The following is a 19,769-nucleotide window of genomic DNA, read 5'->3' as shown; positions in this document are numbered from 1 at the left end:
TAAAATTGTAATATTTTGCAGGAATGATTTTAAAGATATTAAGATCACCGAACAAAAAGAATTTTTTAAATATTTTTTATATTTATTGTAAAATAAGCATCTAAAGTATATCAAGTCGTAAAAACTGACACTTTTTCATCTATTAGAAAATATTAAAGAAAACACATAATTTACTATAAAAACGTAAAAAAATTATTAGAATTTATTAAGAATGAATTATTTTATTATTATAAATTGATAGAAACAATTATTAATAAGAAATATTAAATGAAAAGTAATTTTAAAGTTTTCATGGAAAATAACCTATTTTTGCAAATTTCATTCACTAAATATAAGAAAGAGAAATCATTAAATTGGATAAAACCTTATGAAATATAAAGTACCTGTGATTAACTTTTAGTTTTTCTTATCACTTTCTTCCTGTTTTCTTCACAAATATTAAAAAATAAGCAATTAAAATTGGCACTTTGCTTATTTTCACGATTTTCAAATGTAAATAACTTCTGCCTAGAAAAATTAAAAATTACGAAAATTTGGCAGTAATTAATTCATCACTAGATACACTCACTGGAAAAGATTTTCTTTGGTCCCGAAGCTATTTCTCGAATTAATTAACTTTAAACTTTTGACTATTTTTATCAGGTTAATACATGTGTTTTTTAAAGGACGAAGTTAGCTCTTCTTGTTTAATCGTTTTGAACCAACTTCAGTTTTAAAGAAATCACATTATGTATTAACCTGATAAAAATAGTAAAAAGTTTAAAGTTAATTAATTCGAGAAATAGCTTCGGGACCAAAGAAAATCTTTTTCCAGTAAGTGTATCTAGTGATGAATTAATTATTGCCCAATTTTCGTAATTTTTCATTTTTCTAGGCAAAAGTTATTTACATTTGAAAATCGTGAAAATAAGCAAAGTGCCAATTTTAATTGCTTATTTTTTAATATTTGTGAAGAAAACAGGAAGAAAGTGATAAGAAAAACTAAAAGTTAATCACAGGTACTTTATATTTCATAAGGTTTTATCCAATTTAATGATTTCTCTTTCTCATATTTAGTGAATGAAATTTGCAAAAATAGGTTATTTTCCATGTAAACTTTAAAATTACTTTTCATTTAATATTTCTTATTAATAATTGTTTCTACCAATTTATAATAATAAAATAATTCATTCTTAATAAATTCTAACAATTTTTTTACGTTTTTATAGTAAATTATGTGTTTTCTTTAATATTTTCTAATAGATGAAAAAGTGTCAGTTTTTACGACTTCATATACTTTAGATGCTTATTTTACAATAAATATAAAAAATATTTAAAAAATTCTTTTTGTTCGGTGATCCTAATATCTTTAAAATCATTCCTGCAAAATATTACAATTTTTTAAAATTAGTCGGCAACGACTTTAGTCGAAATATAATGGAATGACTCATATAATTGCATTTATTATAATATTATTATTAGTTAACCAATAGATAAATTAATAGTATTCATGCAAAGGAAGAATATAAGAAACTTAATTTTTTCATTATATATATAAAAATCCAACTTTATTAATGTGCAATTAAATAAATAATTTTTAATAAATAATATATTAATTTGAAAGAAGTAAAATATATTTAACTTGAAAGAAAATGTGATCAATATATTATACACGGAGAAAAATGGATAGTTAAAAGTAGATAGTTAGAAAATATATAATCAAATTTATTATCTGTATAGTCAGAAATATTATCTTCCTGAAATATTATATATTCCCGTTTAGTATATCTAGATAATCAAATTTATTATCCTGGATAGTCAACTTGCCGAGCGCTTGCGCAGAAGTTTGATTACCGATCACGCGCAAGAAAAACGGCACTGCCTGTTTCAAATGACGTGAAATTGGTAAACATTCATTTTCTAACAAATTTTTCTCTGTTCACAGGCACTTTTTACAGAATTTGACAACATACATTTGTCACAAATGTTTTTAATTGTCTGAATTAAAAAGATTTTGTTAATCCATGCAGAAACGCGGTTGATTGGGGTACAAAAGATCCAAACCAAAAGATCCAAGACAAAAGGTCCAAACTGAAAGATCCAAAATTTGTAAGATCCAATAGACAGAAAATCCAATAGACAGAAAATCCAATAGACAGAAGGTCCAAGTTACTAAAAGTTCCAAACGTACAAAAGATCCAAAAAAAATAAATTCAAAAGAAGGATAAATTTATTGAATTGTTAAATATATAAAAATATAAATGTATAACCTAAAAATGTAAGTGGTAACCCAATGTATTTAAATATTTAATTTCTTCATTTTGTTGCACGTATTGATCGTACTGTGATACGATATTAAAAATCCGGTTTTCTATTGTTGAAAAATAATTTGTCGGCAAAGCCCTTATTTTTTGACCCAACTGAAGTTGCCTTTGCATGCATTCTGTTTCGCCTTGTTCCTGTTGCAATTTGTTTAAAAAAGCGTATAGACTCGGATGATATCGTCCAAGAAGAACTTGGAATCTATTATGCCATCCCTCAGACGCGTTATTTGTTCTCGCAATTCCTTGAAGAACGGCATCATATTGGTTCCACAGTTTTGGCTCGTATCTTACAGGCACAGCTTTTCTTCTACCTCTAGCAGTCTTGCCACGAATATAAGTAACCTAAGAAGAATCAATTTATAATTATAATACATGATTAAATACATTGTAATATATTAAAATAATTATTGAAATTGTAACCTCGAAGTATTCTGCAACAGGGACAAATTCCTCTGGTACTTGGTCGAAAAATATATCAAAAACCTTAGGCACATCCGTGGCAGGTACAAACGCAAGAGCGCACATTGTTCGCGTTGCTTCTCGAATACTTATATCGTCCTTGTTGTTATACATAGCCTGCAATCCTTCTGCTTGTATTCTTCTATACACGCTCTGACACAAATGAAATAAACATAAATGTACGATGTTTCCAATGTGGGTTTGCACTGCATTTATTATTGCCAGTTCGAAATCTGACATTATTGTTTGTGGATGAAGAGTTTGAATGCCTAGACGATTTGCCTCAGATATTACAACTTCGATTACTTTTGAGTACGCCTCTTCTTGTTTTCCTTCCAGCAAAGCGTAGACAAATGGAAGTGCTATGTCACGTTCAATTCCCTTGTGAATTTGTTTAACAGTGCCCATTATAACAAAAAGTTGAAAGAAAATAGATGGGACGACCTTGAACGTGCCATCTACAAACCACGTGGAACTTCGAAATAACGATCTCAAGTTTTCTCGGGTTGCATAAACTATAATTCTTTCACAAGACAAGTTATAAGATTCATCTCCATAAGAGTCGTACATTAGGAATTTATCTCCAATTTTAGTTTTTACATATTGATCGGGTATCTCTTGTAGCTCTTCTGCATTCCGAGGGTTAGATGGCATATGCTTTAAACGTTCTCTTTGAATCATTTTAATTGCATTGGTTCGATCAGGAAGTTTTGCTAATACAGCATCAGGTATGTTCTGCAGTTTTCTGGCAATTCTCGAGGGTGGACATTCTGGATGTTCGACGGCAAGTCTTTTTAGATCAATTTTCTCTTTGAGAGCTTCTACTTCTTCAGGATCTGGTGCATGACCGCACGGAAAAAAAAGTTCACGAATCTCTCGTGAACTAGTATATCACTTTTGGATGGGACACAAAATTCTTGAAAATCAACAAACACAGTTCGTCAAAATTTCATCAACTCCGTCACTAGAAACATAGTACGGTTTCCGAACTTTTCGTCAAAGTTAACGAAAAATTTGTGAACTTTTAAAAAATGCTAAAAACAAGAAAAAATAATTTCCAGACACTACTTTTTTATAGTATTTCACTTTATTTGATAACTTGACGCCTATTACGCACCCAACTACACAGAATACACAATTTTATCGCCATTAAAATTCGTAATTCGCTTCACGGGATTCGAACCTAGTACCTATGTATACCCTATGACATAATATTTCTAACAACTAATCGCCACGGCTAAATCTAGATACACTGTCCTTCGACAAACGAAACGATTAGCTTTGTCTGCTGTAAAACTCAGGACCGTGCAAAGTAGAAAAAATCCCTTATCGTAACTTTTAATTCATTTTATGAATTATTTGTTTCACAAAGGAAATTAGCAAACAAAAATATTCACAAAGTAATAAAAAACACTGATTCTAAATAATAACTTTCATCAAAGAATTTTCCCGAATGTAAACACCGATGACACCGGCTGAATCACGAAGTAGTATAAGGAGCTTCCACTCTCCGTAAATAGTGTTTCCGATTTTTCTTTTCTGTTTGACGTCATGGTTAGTTAGCGACAAGAATCCATCTCACATGAAAATGTGCAACTCAAGAATTTTTCTCTTTTTCGTCTGCTAAACGGAAAGACGCATGCGCAGATCAACGCGGTCTTTTTTGAATTTATTAATTCACATATCCGCCATTTGTAATGGCGGATCTCTCACCTGAGTTGTAGGTGTTTCCCCGCAAGAGCGCTAGTTTCGCTAACTAACCACGAGCCGAACAGAAAAGAAAAATCGTCATCAAAATATTTCAAACTACCCATTGAGTGGAAGCTCCTTATACTACTTCGTGGGCTGAATGATGAATGCTTGATCAGCCATATTTGATGCGCATTACGAACTGCGCATACTACTGACACTCGCGAGTTCACGACTTTTTCGTGAACTTCTCCAGAAAGAATTTCAACATTATCTCCTATACTAGTTGTAGTTGCCCTAGCGCCGCATTGCTTTTTTTCTTTGCATCTCCAATATATTTTTGTCCCAACTCCAGAACTGTGCTTTGTGTATAAATATCCACTTACATGTAAATATCTCGTTTTGCCTTTTGTTAAAATTTCAATTTCCATTTTAAATATAATTACTCAATAATTTTGAAACACAACAAATTTTGAACTACGTTGACAAACCTAAACTGACGGAAACTGTTATGAAAAGACGGTTATTCGAACAACTTAACAACTTCAAGTGTAAATAAAAAAAAATGAAGGTCTGAATTGAAAAATTGTTTCCTTTAGTATTTAAATTTAAATTTTTGGATATTTAATTCCTTGGACTTTTTGTGTTTTGGATCTTCAAAGTCTTGGACTTTTCGGTTTTGACCTTTTGTTTTGGATTGGTTGCAGGATTGGAAATAAAAAAGTAATGTAATGACAGGCCACTATACGTATGTTACAGCCATTTTGACAGTAGAGGGCAGAAGCATGCAGGGAGCGTAAAGTCTCAGCTGTCAAAATGATTCGCATTACATTGCTATGGTAATTCCAATCCTGCAACCGCGTTTCTACATGGATTGACAAAATCTTTTCAATTCAGACAATTAAAAACATTTGTGGCAAATGTACGTTGTCATATTTTGTAAAAAGTGCCTGTGAACAGAGAAAAATTTGTTAGAAAGTGAATGTTTACCAATTACACGTCATTTAAACCGGTCAGTGCCGTATTTGTTGGGTGATAACTGTTGGTCGCACATTATCGAGAAATTTGAGAGACCATCGAACACCGTATTATTCGAAATTTAAATATTGTCAAGCTTTTTTATACTGAATTTCAGATATAATATTGCTTAAAAAATATTGTTAAAAAATATATAAAACTTACAATTAGCAACATAACCTTTAAACCTGTCAAAAGAATTTAAACATTTCAAGGGTATCGTTAAATTAATGTATTTTGTTCTTTAAAATTTTCAGATTTTCCATAAAAAATTGTTTATCTAGGCAAAATGTTCACTAATTTCTAAAAAAATTAACTTTTATCATTAAATATTTCTTATTGATCAATTTAGATGTGTATGTAGGTATAAACACAGCAACTTGCGTTTATTATCTAAGATAGTCAAATGTGAACATCTTGGATAATGGCAATTAGTATGTAAGTTTGATTATCCCAAGATACTAAATTTGAATATCTAGATAATTGTCCTATAGTTGAGTATCCAAGATCATCACCCATGATTATCTAGATAATAAATTTGACTATCCATTTTTCTCCGTGTATAATGCCTACAATAAATAACATATTAAATACAATATATAAAAAAGAGATTATTATTAATTAATTTATTATTAATTAATTAATAATCTCTTTTTAATTTAAACAATATATTAAGTAATTATTTATTGACACTTTTCTGCAAATTAAATAATTAAAAAAATGTGTTGTGCATTAAAATTTTATTCAATTTAATACTATTACTTATATGTTATAAATTGTTTTGCAGTGAAGTTATGTTCATATTAGTCGATATATTATGTAATAAAATATTAAAAAACATAATAATAAAAATATAACATCTTTTTTAAACGAAATATTGAAATATTCATAAATACACATTCAGTAAAGTATTGAAAATATACCGGTATTACATCAGTTCGTATTTCCAAATTGCCTATTGCCGCGTAGTAATTTTACAATTTTTATTTCAGCTAGTGAGACTTGAAAGCATTTAAGGTTTGAGAGTTCCATGCGAGCGTAGCATAGTGGTTAGCGTGCGAGATTTCGGTGCGTAAATATTCGGTTAGGCGTAGGTTCGTACCCCCAAGCGTTAGGATTTTTCAAATGTGTATGTAATAAAAAATTGCGTTTAAGTGTATAAAGAAATGTGTAAAGTGAACTATCAATGAATTGTTATCAGTATTTATCTTTTGCAATTAATTATTATTTTTTTATTGATATTTGTTGAAATTATTATTTTGATCCGAGCCGGTTGTCAGGCGGTAGAATGCCAGCATTGCCAGCGCATATCTGGCTAGGAAATGAAAGATCCGCAGTCGGTACAGTGCCGGGTCCCAGCCGGTTGAATTATACACGGAACGGCTCTTCGCGGCCGGTTACCGGGCGGTAGAATGCCAGTTCCGAGACGGATGGCCAGCCAGCTCCTGGCCAAGTCATCTTTTGGTAGAATACCAGTTCTCGGGCGGTAGGCAGGCGGTTCCCAGCCAGTACCACTACTCCGGCGTCGGTACAGGCGAGGATCCGCGCCGGTTGGAAATTTCCCACTGGGTTGATGTAATTTTAATAAAGTTAAATACTTTTTAAAAAAGTTAAAATTTGTTAATTTTCAGGGAGTGGAAATGCTTCGAACAATTCAGAAAGCGATGATAAAGCAAATTTTAAAGTCAGACTGGCTTAGCGAAAATGCGAAAAAAATTGAACTTGAAAAAATTAAGAATATAGGTACCATTTTTGGTTACCCTAATTGGTACAATAATGATGTAGCTTTTACAAATTATTATCGTGGGGTATGTATTCTTAAATTATTGTTCAATTTCGAAATCAAATAATTATTTGATAGCAAAATATAAGTACAATAACCGTTAAACTAAATTAACATAAACTAATTACTAATATATATATATATATATATATATATATATATATATATATATATATATATATATATATATATATATATATATATATATATATATATTAGGGTGGCCGTTAAAAATGACATTTTGGAAGTTTGTCCATTTCCGGATCATATTTTGTCACAAATTGAAAAAAATTAGATACGTATTTTTTATTTTTTTTTAAATTAATATTTGGGCAATTCTCTGTAACCTTTAACTTTAGGCTTGGAAACAAAATTTAAAAATTAAAATTAATTAAATTATTGCGGAGAAGTTTACTAAAATGTTTAAAAAGAACTGAATTTCTGTGAAAAATTTTGTTATTTTTGAACACACCTGTTTATGCTTTAGTTTTAAAGGACTGTGAACTCGTCCCCACTCTTTACAATACTCACTCATACTTCATACTGTCGACAGTATAAAAATAGTTGAAATTCTTCGATGAGTTTTATTATTTATGAAAATAATTAAATTCAAGCTTAGAATTATTTTATCAAAATTTTTTTTAAAAAATTGATTTTTCATGAAAAATGTTATTATTAGTGAAAGTAATTGAATTATTGTAAAAAATAAATTGTATAAAATTTTGTTAAATAATTGATTTTTTCGAAATGGTTTTGAAAATGCTATTTTAAATTAATTCAATTATTTTGCGAGATTTCATGAAAATACTAGATATTGAAAATAATTGAATTTCGAATATTTTTTGAAAATAATTGAATTTTTTTAAAGAATTTGATTATAATTTTTGAGAATAGTTTTTTGATTTCTACACAGTAAAAAGAAAATCTTATTTTAAGGCACGAAAGCTACCTTAAATTAAGATGCAACATTTTTAAGACAGTCAATGTTGAATTTACGCACGTTTTTCGTATTCTTTAACATTATAGCAGACAGTGTTGAATTTAAGGCAGCTCTTAAATTAAGATTTACTTTTTACTGTGTAGTATTAGCGACTTTAAAGTAGTGAAAATTCTTTAAAAAATTATTATTCATATTATATTAAAGGAGGAAGAAATTCTTTGTTAAAAAAGTTAAATATTATAATAATTTTTTTACCTCCTCTATTCTTCAGAATAATTAAAATTTTCGTAATGAAGATTATGTTTAATTTGAAAATGAAAGTATAAAACAACAATTTTTGCAAAATTCAATTTCTCTTGTACAAGAAAATTTAATTATTTTCAATTTAGAAAATCTGATATCAAATTGGAAATTAGTATCAAAATTTGTTAAAGTTTTTTTTATATACGTTAAAGTTTAAAAATAATATAAATTGAAAATTTAATTCTAATTAGTTTTTCAATTATGTGTCATAATAATTATTTCTTTAAAAATTACTTAAATTAAAATGATTTGAAATTGTTTGCAATAATCAGTGCAATACAACATTCTCGCGCGCTTGCGCTCGGATAATTTGGCTAGTTAAAATATTAATTACAGTAGAGACCCATTAGTCCGGATAATAGGGTCGTCTCTACTGTAATAGAAATTTAATTTCCATAGATGCCAATTGGACACCAGTATCTGGATAATATATTAGTGTACAAAATATATTTATTGAAGAAAAAATTACGAAAGTTAGGAAATTATGAAATTGATTTAGAGTAAGTTTTATTTATATATATCATTAAAAAAATGTACACTGAAAAAAATGATATTGTCGATTTTGTCATACTAGCTCCTCCGACGGCCGCAAGCGGCCGTCTACGGTGCTAGTTTTTATATGTCCATTGTCCAAGTCCATTATTTCATTAATAATAATATTCAAATTTTTTCAGTTAATAATTTGCTTATTTATATTTGAAATGTTGACGTTTTTTTTGACAATGCAAAATAAGATTTATAATGAGTACTTTCTCTTAACAAAAATAAAATTTATATACACTCTTAGATTGAATCAGTCAAATTTGACTGATTCTCAGTCAAAAATGACTGATTCAATCAGTCCAGACCCGCTCACTGGCGGACCAGTCCGTTTGACTGATTCAAACCAATCATATACTGTTATTGATTGAATCAGTCAAATACACAGAAGAAATCAGTTGTTTTGAATGATAGAAATTGTTGAATCTATTATTTCATTCAATTGTTTGTATTATTTAAATCATTAACTTTTATTGAAATTTCAATAATTTTTGTCATTTAAATCAGTAATTTTGACTGTCTCAAATAATGATTTTTATTGATGAAATTAATAAAATATACTGTTTGTATAGTTTAATTTGACTGATAGCATCAGTCAATGCTAATGAAAAAAGCAGTTGTTATGAATGATAGAAATTGTAAATTTAATTAATTTAACAAGTTATTATCATTATTTACATAATTCATTTTCATCAAAATATCAATTATATTCACTTTTTAAAATTAGTTATTGTCACTAAAGAAAATAATGATTTTTATTGATAAAATAATAAACTTTATTGTTTAAATCAATTATTTTAATTATACTTAACAATAATTTATTTTCATGAAAGTAATCATTTTTATTTTCAAAATCCGTTATTTTTATCAAATTTAAGAATAAATTTTATCAATAAATTTATGAAGTTTTACTGATTTGTAAATTGGATTAATTAATCGATCAATGGTTTCCACTGCACTTAAAAAATTTTTTTATTAATAATAAAAGCATAGGTAACAAAAATTATTATTGTTACAATATTTATTAAATAAAATAAAATATAAATTAAATAAATATAAATTTTTATTGTTTAAAATAATTATTCTAATTGAAGTTATTAATGATTATTATTGATATAATAGCAAATTTCATTGTTCAAATTGATTATTTTTAATAATATTACATTAATTCAATGACTAATTTATTAAAATATTTAATAATTTTAATATAAGGTGTGCAAGGTTTCAAAACTCTTAAACAAATTTTTAAAACATTGTTTATTGAACAAAAATTAGATAAGTAACTGAAATTTGTTTAATGCACAAAAATTGTTATATAACAATCATAAATAAGTAAAGACAACTAAATTATTTGAAAGCACTACCACTCAATTTTGCAAAATTATAAATTAATTTTGTCTATACAATTCTTAAGTACCGTTCTAAAATATTTAACTCCAATCAGTTGGAATTAAATACTATTGAATCACTTCACAATCACTTCAGAATATTACTATCACTATATATTGAACAACTTTGAATAATCAGGATGAAAAGAAGAAATATCAGTCATTAGTCAATTACTAAAACTTAAAATATTTTTCTTACTCGCGGCGTCAGTTTTCCTCATGCCAAAGCTGAAGAGCAACTGACGCTTCAAAGCATCTTGAAAGACTTTTTAAAGAAAATGTATGAAATTTTCGTATACTTCCATCTTATATTTAAGTACAAAAAAATTTCACAAACTTTCTACCTAAATAAATTCATAAGAAAAAAAGGGTCCCGAAAAAGTCATAAAACACGGACCTATTGTAACGAGAAACCTATAGTTCGACATCCTAAGACAAACCAGATGTGGCAAACCTTTTGAAACGAAGGAATTCTTTCAAATATTTTATTTTCGAATAGTATATAATATAAACTACAAATATTTTACAAAACATAACTATTTACAGCAATGCATTTTATTAGTAAAAGAAAAATAGTTGCTTGTATTTTTTTGTTTAAAAAAAGAAAGTTTTTGATTTTTAATAAACAATATATTTGTTAAAAAATCATAATAATATATCATTTAATGTAAAAATTGTCAACAAATATATTTATATTAAGAAATAATGTTATTTTGTCTATATTGCAGATAAATATAATTTATTTGCATATTTAAAAAAAACAGGTGTATTTGTTAAAATGACTGATCTAAGTCAGTTAAAATAATCAACAGACAAATCAGTTAAATGAAATGACTGGTTTACAGTTAAATTCAGTGACTGATTGAATCAGTGACAATATTTGACAGATTTACCAGTCAAAATGATTATTGTGCCAATGAAAATCAATGATTTGTCAGTGAAAATGTGCGTGACTGATTGAATCAATCACATTTTGACTGATTCAAACTAAGAGTGTATTCGCGCTCTTTTTAAATAACATACGACTGCAGCGCCACCTTCACATGTACAAACAATTTTAAAAACACCCTTCTATTAAGATTTTACATTCTCATTGCCCATTCTTTACTTCGATACTTTTCGATACATTCGACCTTTCCACTCCATGTCTTTTTTAAGAAAGGACTCGTATGGTTAGGATGTATAGCTGAATCAGCAATACTGTATTTTTGTTCTTCAAATACAGTATTGGTGTCCTTCACATTGGGTAAAGTGCGGATAGATGCCCCCTTTCTCAGATCTCCAATATGAAAGAAACGTCCCACACAGCACATGATATTTCCTGAATACTTCCTGAATATTTCACTGAAAGATTGAAATATTTCATTGCAAGATTCAGGAAATATTTCTGCAAACAGGAAAATGTCCGCTTATGTAGGAATATTGACGCGAAAATTGAGAAAATATTTCATTGAAATATTCCTGCAATATTACACATAAAGATTCTGCAATATTGTGAAAATATTTCAAAAAATGGAAAAATTTGTTAAACACCTCAAATCAATAGGAATTTTCTGAAATATTTTAAAACCCATAGGATATAGAAGCCCTGCTGGAAGTAAAGAGATACAAAGAGATTAAAAAAAAGGGATAAAAAAAGATTAAAAGGTATAATAGTTTGGAGATGCAAAATGGATACTTAAAAGAGATACAAATTGTTTATCTCTTTCTATAACCTTATATTTATATCTCTTTTTATCCCTTCTAATCTCTTTATATACAGTTTCAGATATAGAAATATATACAAAAAAATATATAGAAAGAGATAAAAAATTGGGGATGCAAAGTGGTGAATTAAAGAAGATAGAACTTTTCTATTCATACATTTCTATCTTTCTCTATCTATTTTCACATCCTTTTTAATCCAAAGGAAAGTAAAAAAGAGATATCCCTTATAGAAGAGATTGATTAATTTCAATTAAAAACTTTCTCTACTGTTGTTAATTGAGTTTCTTAACCGTGTTGTTCTCTAATTCATTACGATTAACTATAAAAATTTTGCAAGTAAATCTGTAATATATTTTTAGAAAAGTTTGGGTGCTGTGTGAGTTTAAAACTAATTTTGGTTGTCTATATTACTGATAAGCATTTATTGGTTAAATATATTTACAATAAACTACAAAAATATGAAAGTTAAACTCAAACAAAAACGTAAAATCGCACAGTGCATAACACACGCTATCTGATCCTCGGATCTACTGACCCGACGCCATGACACATAACAGCTGGGAAGATCGACGCATGCGCGTATAAGTTGATTAGTATGTATATAGAAAGAGATATACTATAGTAGATTAGAAGAGATAAACTTATTATATCTCCTCAAATCCCCATATTCTTGTCTATCCCTATCTCTTCTAAATGAAGTAAGAAGATAGAATATGGGATTGAAAGAAGATAAAAAGAATACCATTCGGAAAAGAAGAATGATAAAAAGGAATAGAAAAAGTTTATAGTTTTGCAGTCTCGCATTTCTATCTTTTTCTATCTTATTATAATGGGAATAAATAAGTGTCAATAAGATCCTACATAAAAAGCGATGGAAGCTTATAAATAGGATATTAATAGTTATTAAGAAAAGGTTATAAATGTGGACAAAGAAGATTATCAAGAACTTCTGTCATAGAAAGAGATAAAAGTTTAAAGACAGGTTATTAAAAGGTATTGAGAATAGGTTATTAATAGGTATAAAGAATAGTGTCTATAAAGTCTAACATTGAAAGAGATACAAGGAAATAGACAGGATTTTAAAAGTAATAGAGAAAAGGTGATTGAAAGGGATAACAAAAAGTTGTGATAAGATTGTATATAAAAAGAGATAGAAGGGTTTAAAAAGGCTATTAAAAGTTATTCAAAAAACGTGATTAAAAGAAATAGCGAGCAAGTTGATAAAGGTAGAAATAGAAAGGCATAAAGAAGTATAGGTAAGAGATTAAAAGTTATACAATATTCATATCTCTTTCTATATTTGCAATAGAAAGGGATTAAAAGAGAAAAGGTTTCTATCTATTTACTTCCAGCAGGGAGGAGTTTACACCGTAAGCCTTAAATATAAGCCTCCGCGCGCATAAACGGATATACCTCCAGGAGCATATATTTGCGCCTGCGCGAACACGTGGTCAAGGCAAACTCTTTCACAACACAGCTGCAGGCAAACACTTTGCGCAGACGCAAGTATATCCTCATGGAGGCATATCCGTTTATGCTCGCGAAGGCTTATATTTAAGGCTTACGGTGTAAACTCCTTCATAGTAAGCCAAAAACTACTGCGCAACTCTACAGGCCATAGAAACTGAGTTCGACCAGTGCGCATCATTTCAGTTGAATATTTCCAAAATATTTCAATGAAATATTTTCTCAACTTTCGCGTCAATATTCCCACATAAGCGGACATTTTCCTGTTTGCAGAAATATTTCCTGAGAAATATGAGAAATCTCTCATACGAGCCTTTTCCGTAATGAGAAGTGTATTGATGCTTGTATACGAGGTGACTTTTAAAGCATTTTTATTAATGTAACACTATTTTAAAGTAAGTGTAGATAATAGAAATGAATTTTCTCTTTTAAAACAAAGCTAAATTCATAAGGGAAATGAAGTTTTAAGAAAAAAAGGATAATTTTGTTCAAAAAATTTATTCACACTGAAAAAAGGTTAGAATTTGATAATTCCTTGCTACTCTTACTTACCGACATTAGATATTTCTCGGATGCAGTAAGCACGATTTTGTATTAGCGGTAGAATAAATAAGTTTTTCTTCATTACTAATTAATAATATATTATTATTTATTTATTATATAAATGTTCTTATATAAAATAATTAAATTTAATCCAAAATCGTGCTTACCGCATCCGAGAAATATCTAATGTCGGTAAGTAAGAGAAACAAGGAATTATCAAATTCTAACCTTTTTTCAGTGTGAATAAATTTTTTGAACAAAATTATCCTTTTTTTCTTAAAACTTCATTTCCCTTATGAATTTAGCTTTGTTTTAAAAGAGAAAATTCATTTCTATTATCTACATTTACTTTAAAATAGAGTTACATTAGTAAAAATGCTTTAAAAGTCACCTCGTATACAAGCATCTATACACTTCTCATTACGGAAAAGGCTCGTATGAGAGTTTTCTCATATTTCTCATACGAGCTACCGAGCTCGTATACGAACTCCGCGGTCCGTGTATCGAATTTTTTTACCCAGGTGGGATATATGGCAAAACGCAGACCTTTTCTATTTTTATTCTGATTAATTTATTATTTATTGTAGGTATTTAGTCCATATACATATGTCAATGATAAATAGTAATAGTGTGTAAAAATCGAACAGTCAATTAAAAATAATAATTGTTCAATTTAGATGTAATCTTCAAATTGGGGGGCATCTATCCGCACTTTCCCTGACAGAATGTGTTGAGTGAGATTTAAGCGAATTCTATCAAAATTCTCTCAGGTTTGATCAAAAGGTTACATTAGAGCTAATAAGTGATATTGGGTAAAAAAATCTATTGAAATTAGTAAATTAAGATTTAGGGAATTGATTTGTGTAATAATTAAGTGTAACAAAGTTGTTATTTAATAATAAACAGTATTTGAAGCGAACGATGTGCGGTGGTTTCCTGTCAGTTTGGAACTGCTTGAATTTTCTCTATTTTAACGATAAGAATTCCCAAAATATAAAAAAAAACTGTTTTTCTTATAATAGAGTAATAGTTAAATTATAAGAAATCCTTAAAATAATGTCTATTCCAGCAGAACGTATATATTTTTGGCAGAAGTATAGACATATAAATATGCAGGCTGAGAGACTTGTCAATATAACATATGCGTGATACTTGTAGCGATTATTAAAATAAATGAATTCATTCAAATAAATATTATTCAAAGCTAAAAAACAGTATTTTACTTAAAAAAATAAATCTGAATAAAAATCTTTTAAACAATTTCATGTAAAAAATACATAACCTGCACAATTAATTTTGATTGAAAATCAATTATTATTATTGTATTTAGTAGAATTATAAAAAATAAAAATGCAGAAAATAAGTAGAATTAATGCTACAATCAATTATACTAAAAAAGATAAAATAGACAATTTTTTCCCATCTTTCTAAAATAATTAGAAAATTTACTTTTCAGACCAACTACAATGAGATTCTAACTCCACCTACTTTAAGAAAGCAATTTTTTTATTCGTTGGTTCAACAGTACAAAAAGGGAGTGAATATTTAATTTTTAAAAAGTTACATTTAGTCTTAACTCATTAAGAAAAAAAAGACTTCTGGCCAAAAAATATAAGCTCCTCCTATTTTCAAAGAGCAACTTTTTATTTGTTGGTTGAGTTAAAGAAAATGGAGAAAGCAATTAATATTTAAAAAATAACACATATATAATCCCAACCCCCTAAGAAAAAATGGATGATTTAGACCAATAAAAATAATAAACAAACTCCTCCCATTTTCAAAATCAATTTTTCTATTTGTTGGTTGAGTTAAACAAACTGGAGAAAATATTAAACTTTAAAAAATATAAAATTTAGTCTCACTAATGAATAAAAATATAGGAGTTTGATTTTTTTATTGGCTAATAGAAGTCTGTTTTTTCGTGAGGGGTTGAGACTAAATTTTATATTTTTTAAAGTTTAATATTATCTCCAGTTTGTTTAACTCAACCAACAAATAGAAAAATAGGTTTCTTTAAGAAGGAGGAGTTTAAATTTTATTTTAATGGGTCTAAATCATCCATTTTTCCTTTTAAGGGTTGGAATTATATGATTTATTTTTTCTCCATTTTGTTTAACTCAACCAACAAATAGAAAAATTGATTTGGAAAATGGGAGGAGTTTGTTTATTATTTTTATTGGTCTAAATCATCCATTTTTTTTTAGGGGGTTGGGATTATATATGTGTTATTTTTTAAATATTAATTGCTTTCTCCATTTTCTTTAACTCAACCAACAAATAAAAAGTTGCTCTTTGAAAATAGGAGGAGCTTATATTTTTTGGCCAGAAGTCTTTTTTTTCTTAATGAGTTAAGACTAAATGTAACTTTTTAAAAATTAAATATTCACTCCCTTTTTGTACTGTTGAACCAACGAATAAAAAAATTGCTTTCTTAAAGTAGGTGGAGTTAGAATCTCATTGTAGTTGGTCTGAAAAGTAAATTTTCTAATTATTTTAGAAAGATGGGAAAAAATTGTCTATTTTATCTTTTTTAGTATAATTGATTGTAGCATTAATTCTACTTATTTTCTGCATTTTTATTTTTTATAATTCTACTAAATACAATAATAATAATTGATTTTCAATCAAAATTAATTGTGCAGGTTATGTATTTTTTACATGAAATTGTTTAAAAGATTTTTATTCAGATTTATTTTTTTAAGTAAAATACTGTTTTTTAGCTTTGAATAATATTTATTTGAATGAATTCATTTATTTTAATAATCGCTACAAGTATCACGCATATGTTACATTGACAAGTCTCTCAGCCTGCATATTTATATGTCTATACTTCTGCCAAAAATATATACGTTCTGCTGGAATAGACATTATTTTAAGGATTTCTTATAATTTAACTATTACTCTATTATAAGAAAAACAGTTTTTTTATATTTTGGGAATTTTTATCGTTAAAATAGAGAAAATTCAAGCAGTTCCAAACTGACAGGAAACCACCGCACATCGTTCGCTTCAAATACTGTTTATTATTAAGTAACAACTTTGTTACACTTAATTATTACACAAATCAATTCCCTAAATCTTAATTTACTAATTTCAATAGATTTTTTTACCCAATATCACTTATTAGCTCTAATGTAACCTTTTGATCAAACCTGAGAGAATTTTGATAGAATTCGCTCAAATCTCACTCAACACATTCCGTCAGGGTTACCCTACATATTACTGTCTCTCATATACATATGGCTGTTCTACACTGCGTATGGCTGAAACAGCAATACTGTATGACTGTTCCATAATATAATAAGTGAGAATTGGACATATTTATGGCAGTACCATAAATATATTTTTTTCAGTGTATAATAAATTGTTTGTAGGAGAATAATTTTTTTTATATTTTAGGTGGTTTCCAACTATCGTAAATGCTGCTTACAACACATTGTACCATGAATTATGTAATAAACTTTTAGATTCAAGAATTTCAAAAATGAATTAAAATTTGAAAGAAAAATTCCTCTACGAAAGGAAGTAGGGATAATAATTAAATTATTTATTCATTCGCAGTTTTGCCAGCCAGCCTGTTTCAATATCCATTTTATTCTCCAACTCAACCCGAGTAAGTAATAATATAATCTATAGTATAATGAAATCAGACAATCGTAACCGCAAGCGTAAGAATGAGTTAGAGAAGGATAAACAATATACCTATTCTTCTTTAACTCATTCTTACGGTTACGCTTACGATTGCGGTTCCGTTTAAAGTCGGTTCTACAATGAGCACGGTTGTTCGTGTTCGCTATCGTGAACGTGTACGTGCTCCATGCTAAACTAAATGGAACGCGTACACGTTCACGACAGCGAACACGAACGACCGTGCTCATTGTAGAACCGACTTCAAGGCCTAAGCACAACTGGTTCGGTTTCGGGAGACGGTTTCGGGATATGTAAGATTTACATATATTTTGTACGGAAGCGCCTATACGCGCCACGAGGCAAAGAGAGGAAACCTGTTTCTGCTAATGTCGTTTTAGCTTGTGGAACATAGGAACACGTTCGATGGTTCGCTGGTTCGGTGGTTCGATGATGTGATTGTTGCTAAATAAAAAATTTAAAATAAGAAATAAAAAAATTGGACAAGTGCGAGTTGTACTCGCACTGCAATAGCGGGTTCCGCACACAAATATTAAAACAATACTTGCAACATTGATCGGTAATTGGTAGAATTAAAATAAACAATTATAAAAATATATTAAAATCATTTGATAAAAAAAAATAACTAAAAAAAATTAAAGTATTGTATATCTAATATTGTAAACAATAATAAGCAGAGGAACTATAATAAATTTTGAAAATTTTGTTCCTCTGCTTATTATTGTTTACAATATTAGATATATACAATACTTTAATTTTTTTTAGTTATTTTTTTTATCAAATGATTTTAATATATTTTTATAATTGTTTATTTTAATTCCACTAATTACCGATCAATGTTGCAAGTATTGTTTTAATATTTGTGTGCGGAACCCGCCATTGCAGTGCGAGTACAACTCGCACTTGTCCAATTTTTTTTTATTTTTAGTTAAGAAATTAAAGTCAGAAAACAATCTCTCATTCATTCTCTTAAAATTTCACTCTCTTCCTTAAAATATTTAATGCCACGTGTTTAAACTAAAAAAAATTAAACAAAAATTTTTTTTGATTTTTTTTCAAAAAGTTTCTTAAATAAATTTTTTGTCGTCAGACTGTAATAATACACTAGGATACCAATTTTCAGCTCATTAGGTCAAATAATGTAAAAGTTAGGAAAAAAAAATTTTTTTTTAAAAATTTTTTAGTTTTTCCTTGACAACGCTATGGCCATCATTACATATCAAGTTCTCTATATTTTTCCTGTAATATTCGAGTAAAAATACACCAGCATGCAAAATTTCAGCTCTCCATGTCGAATAGTTTAGAAGTTAAGGGGGGGGGGGGGGGAATGGTCACTTTTTATGCATTTTTGGCCAAAAATCTTGTTATTTCCTTGACAACGCTATGCCCATCACGTCCAATCACATTCGCTATATTTTTCCTGTAATCTACGTGTGAAAATACATATCTGTACCAAATTTGAGCTCTTTAGGTCAAATAGTTTAGCCGCTAGGGGGGGGGGACACGATTTGGCTACGGACAACAGAGTCTCACCAATAGGGTTCCGCCGATACACCGTAGGTGTACGGAACCCTAAAAATGAACCAAATTAATTTAAATTGACAATTTTAATGTAATAAAATATTTTTTAGGTATTATTTATAACAGATATTAATCACGCGAGGTAAATTAGGTGCTTTAAAAAAAATCATATATTTTGAGGTTATAAAATGTTATCACATTTAAGGCCTAATGTTGACCTTTTTCCATTACTTTTCCATAACACATTTTATAACCTCAAAATATATGATTTTTTTTAAAATTTTTTTTTATATTTTTTTTCCTCTCTTCCCTGCCAGATTTGGTTCTACCATATGTCCACTTTTAGAGTAGACAAATGGTAGACAAAAGGTAGACATACGGTAAAAGTGGAAATAAACTATTTAGAAGGTGTTTGATAGCAAAAGGAAGTATTGATAATGTAAAATGGATATTTAGAGATT

General features: G+C 28.4%; 1 protein-coding gene across 1 annotated transcript in view; it reads left to right on the top strand.

The window, feature by feature from the left end:
- The window catches only part of LOC122499090 (membrane metallo-endopeptidase-like 1), a 78,210-nt gene that overhangs the window by 5,350 nt on the left and 53,091 nt on the right, over nucleotides 1-19,769 (top strand). The window contains exons 12-15 of the mRNA XM_043607168.1: nucleotides 7,100-7,276; nucleotides 8,894-8,994; nucleotides 17,539-17,591; nucleotides 17,701-17,752. Of these exons, the coding sequence (XP_043463103.1) occupies nucleotides 7,100-7,276; nucleotides 8,894-8,994; nucleotides 17,539-17,591; nucleotides 17,701-17,752 (383 nt within the window). The remainder of the gene's footprint in view (nucleotides 1-7,099; nucleotides 7,277-8,893; nucleotides 8,995-17,538; nucleotides 17,592-17,700; nucleotides 17,753-19,769) is intronic.

The sequence above is a fragment of the Leptopilina heterotoma genome, unplaced genomic scaffold (assembly GCF_015476425.1).
Source record: "Leptopilina heterotoma isolate Lh14 unplaced genomic scaffold, ASM1547642v1 Lhet_165, whole genome shotgun sequence".
Classification (NCBI taxonomy): Eukaryota; Metazoa; Arthropoda; class Insecta; order Hymenoptera; family Figitidae; genus Leptopilina; species Leptopilina heterotoma.
Note: the sequence above shows the minus strand (reverse complement) of the source record. Positions and strands in the feature narration are given on the sequence as shown.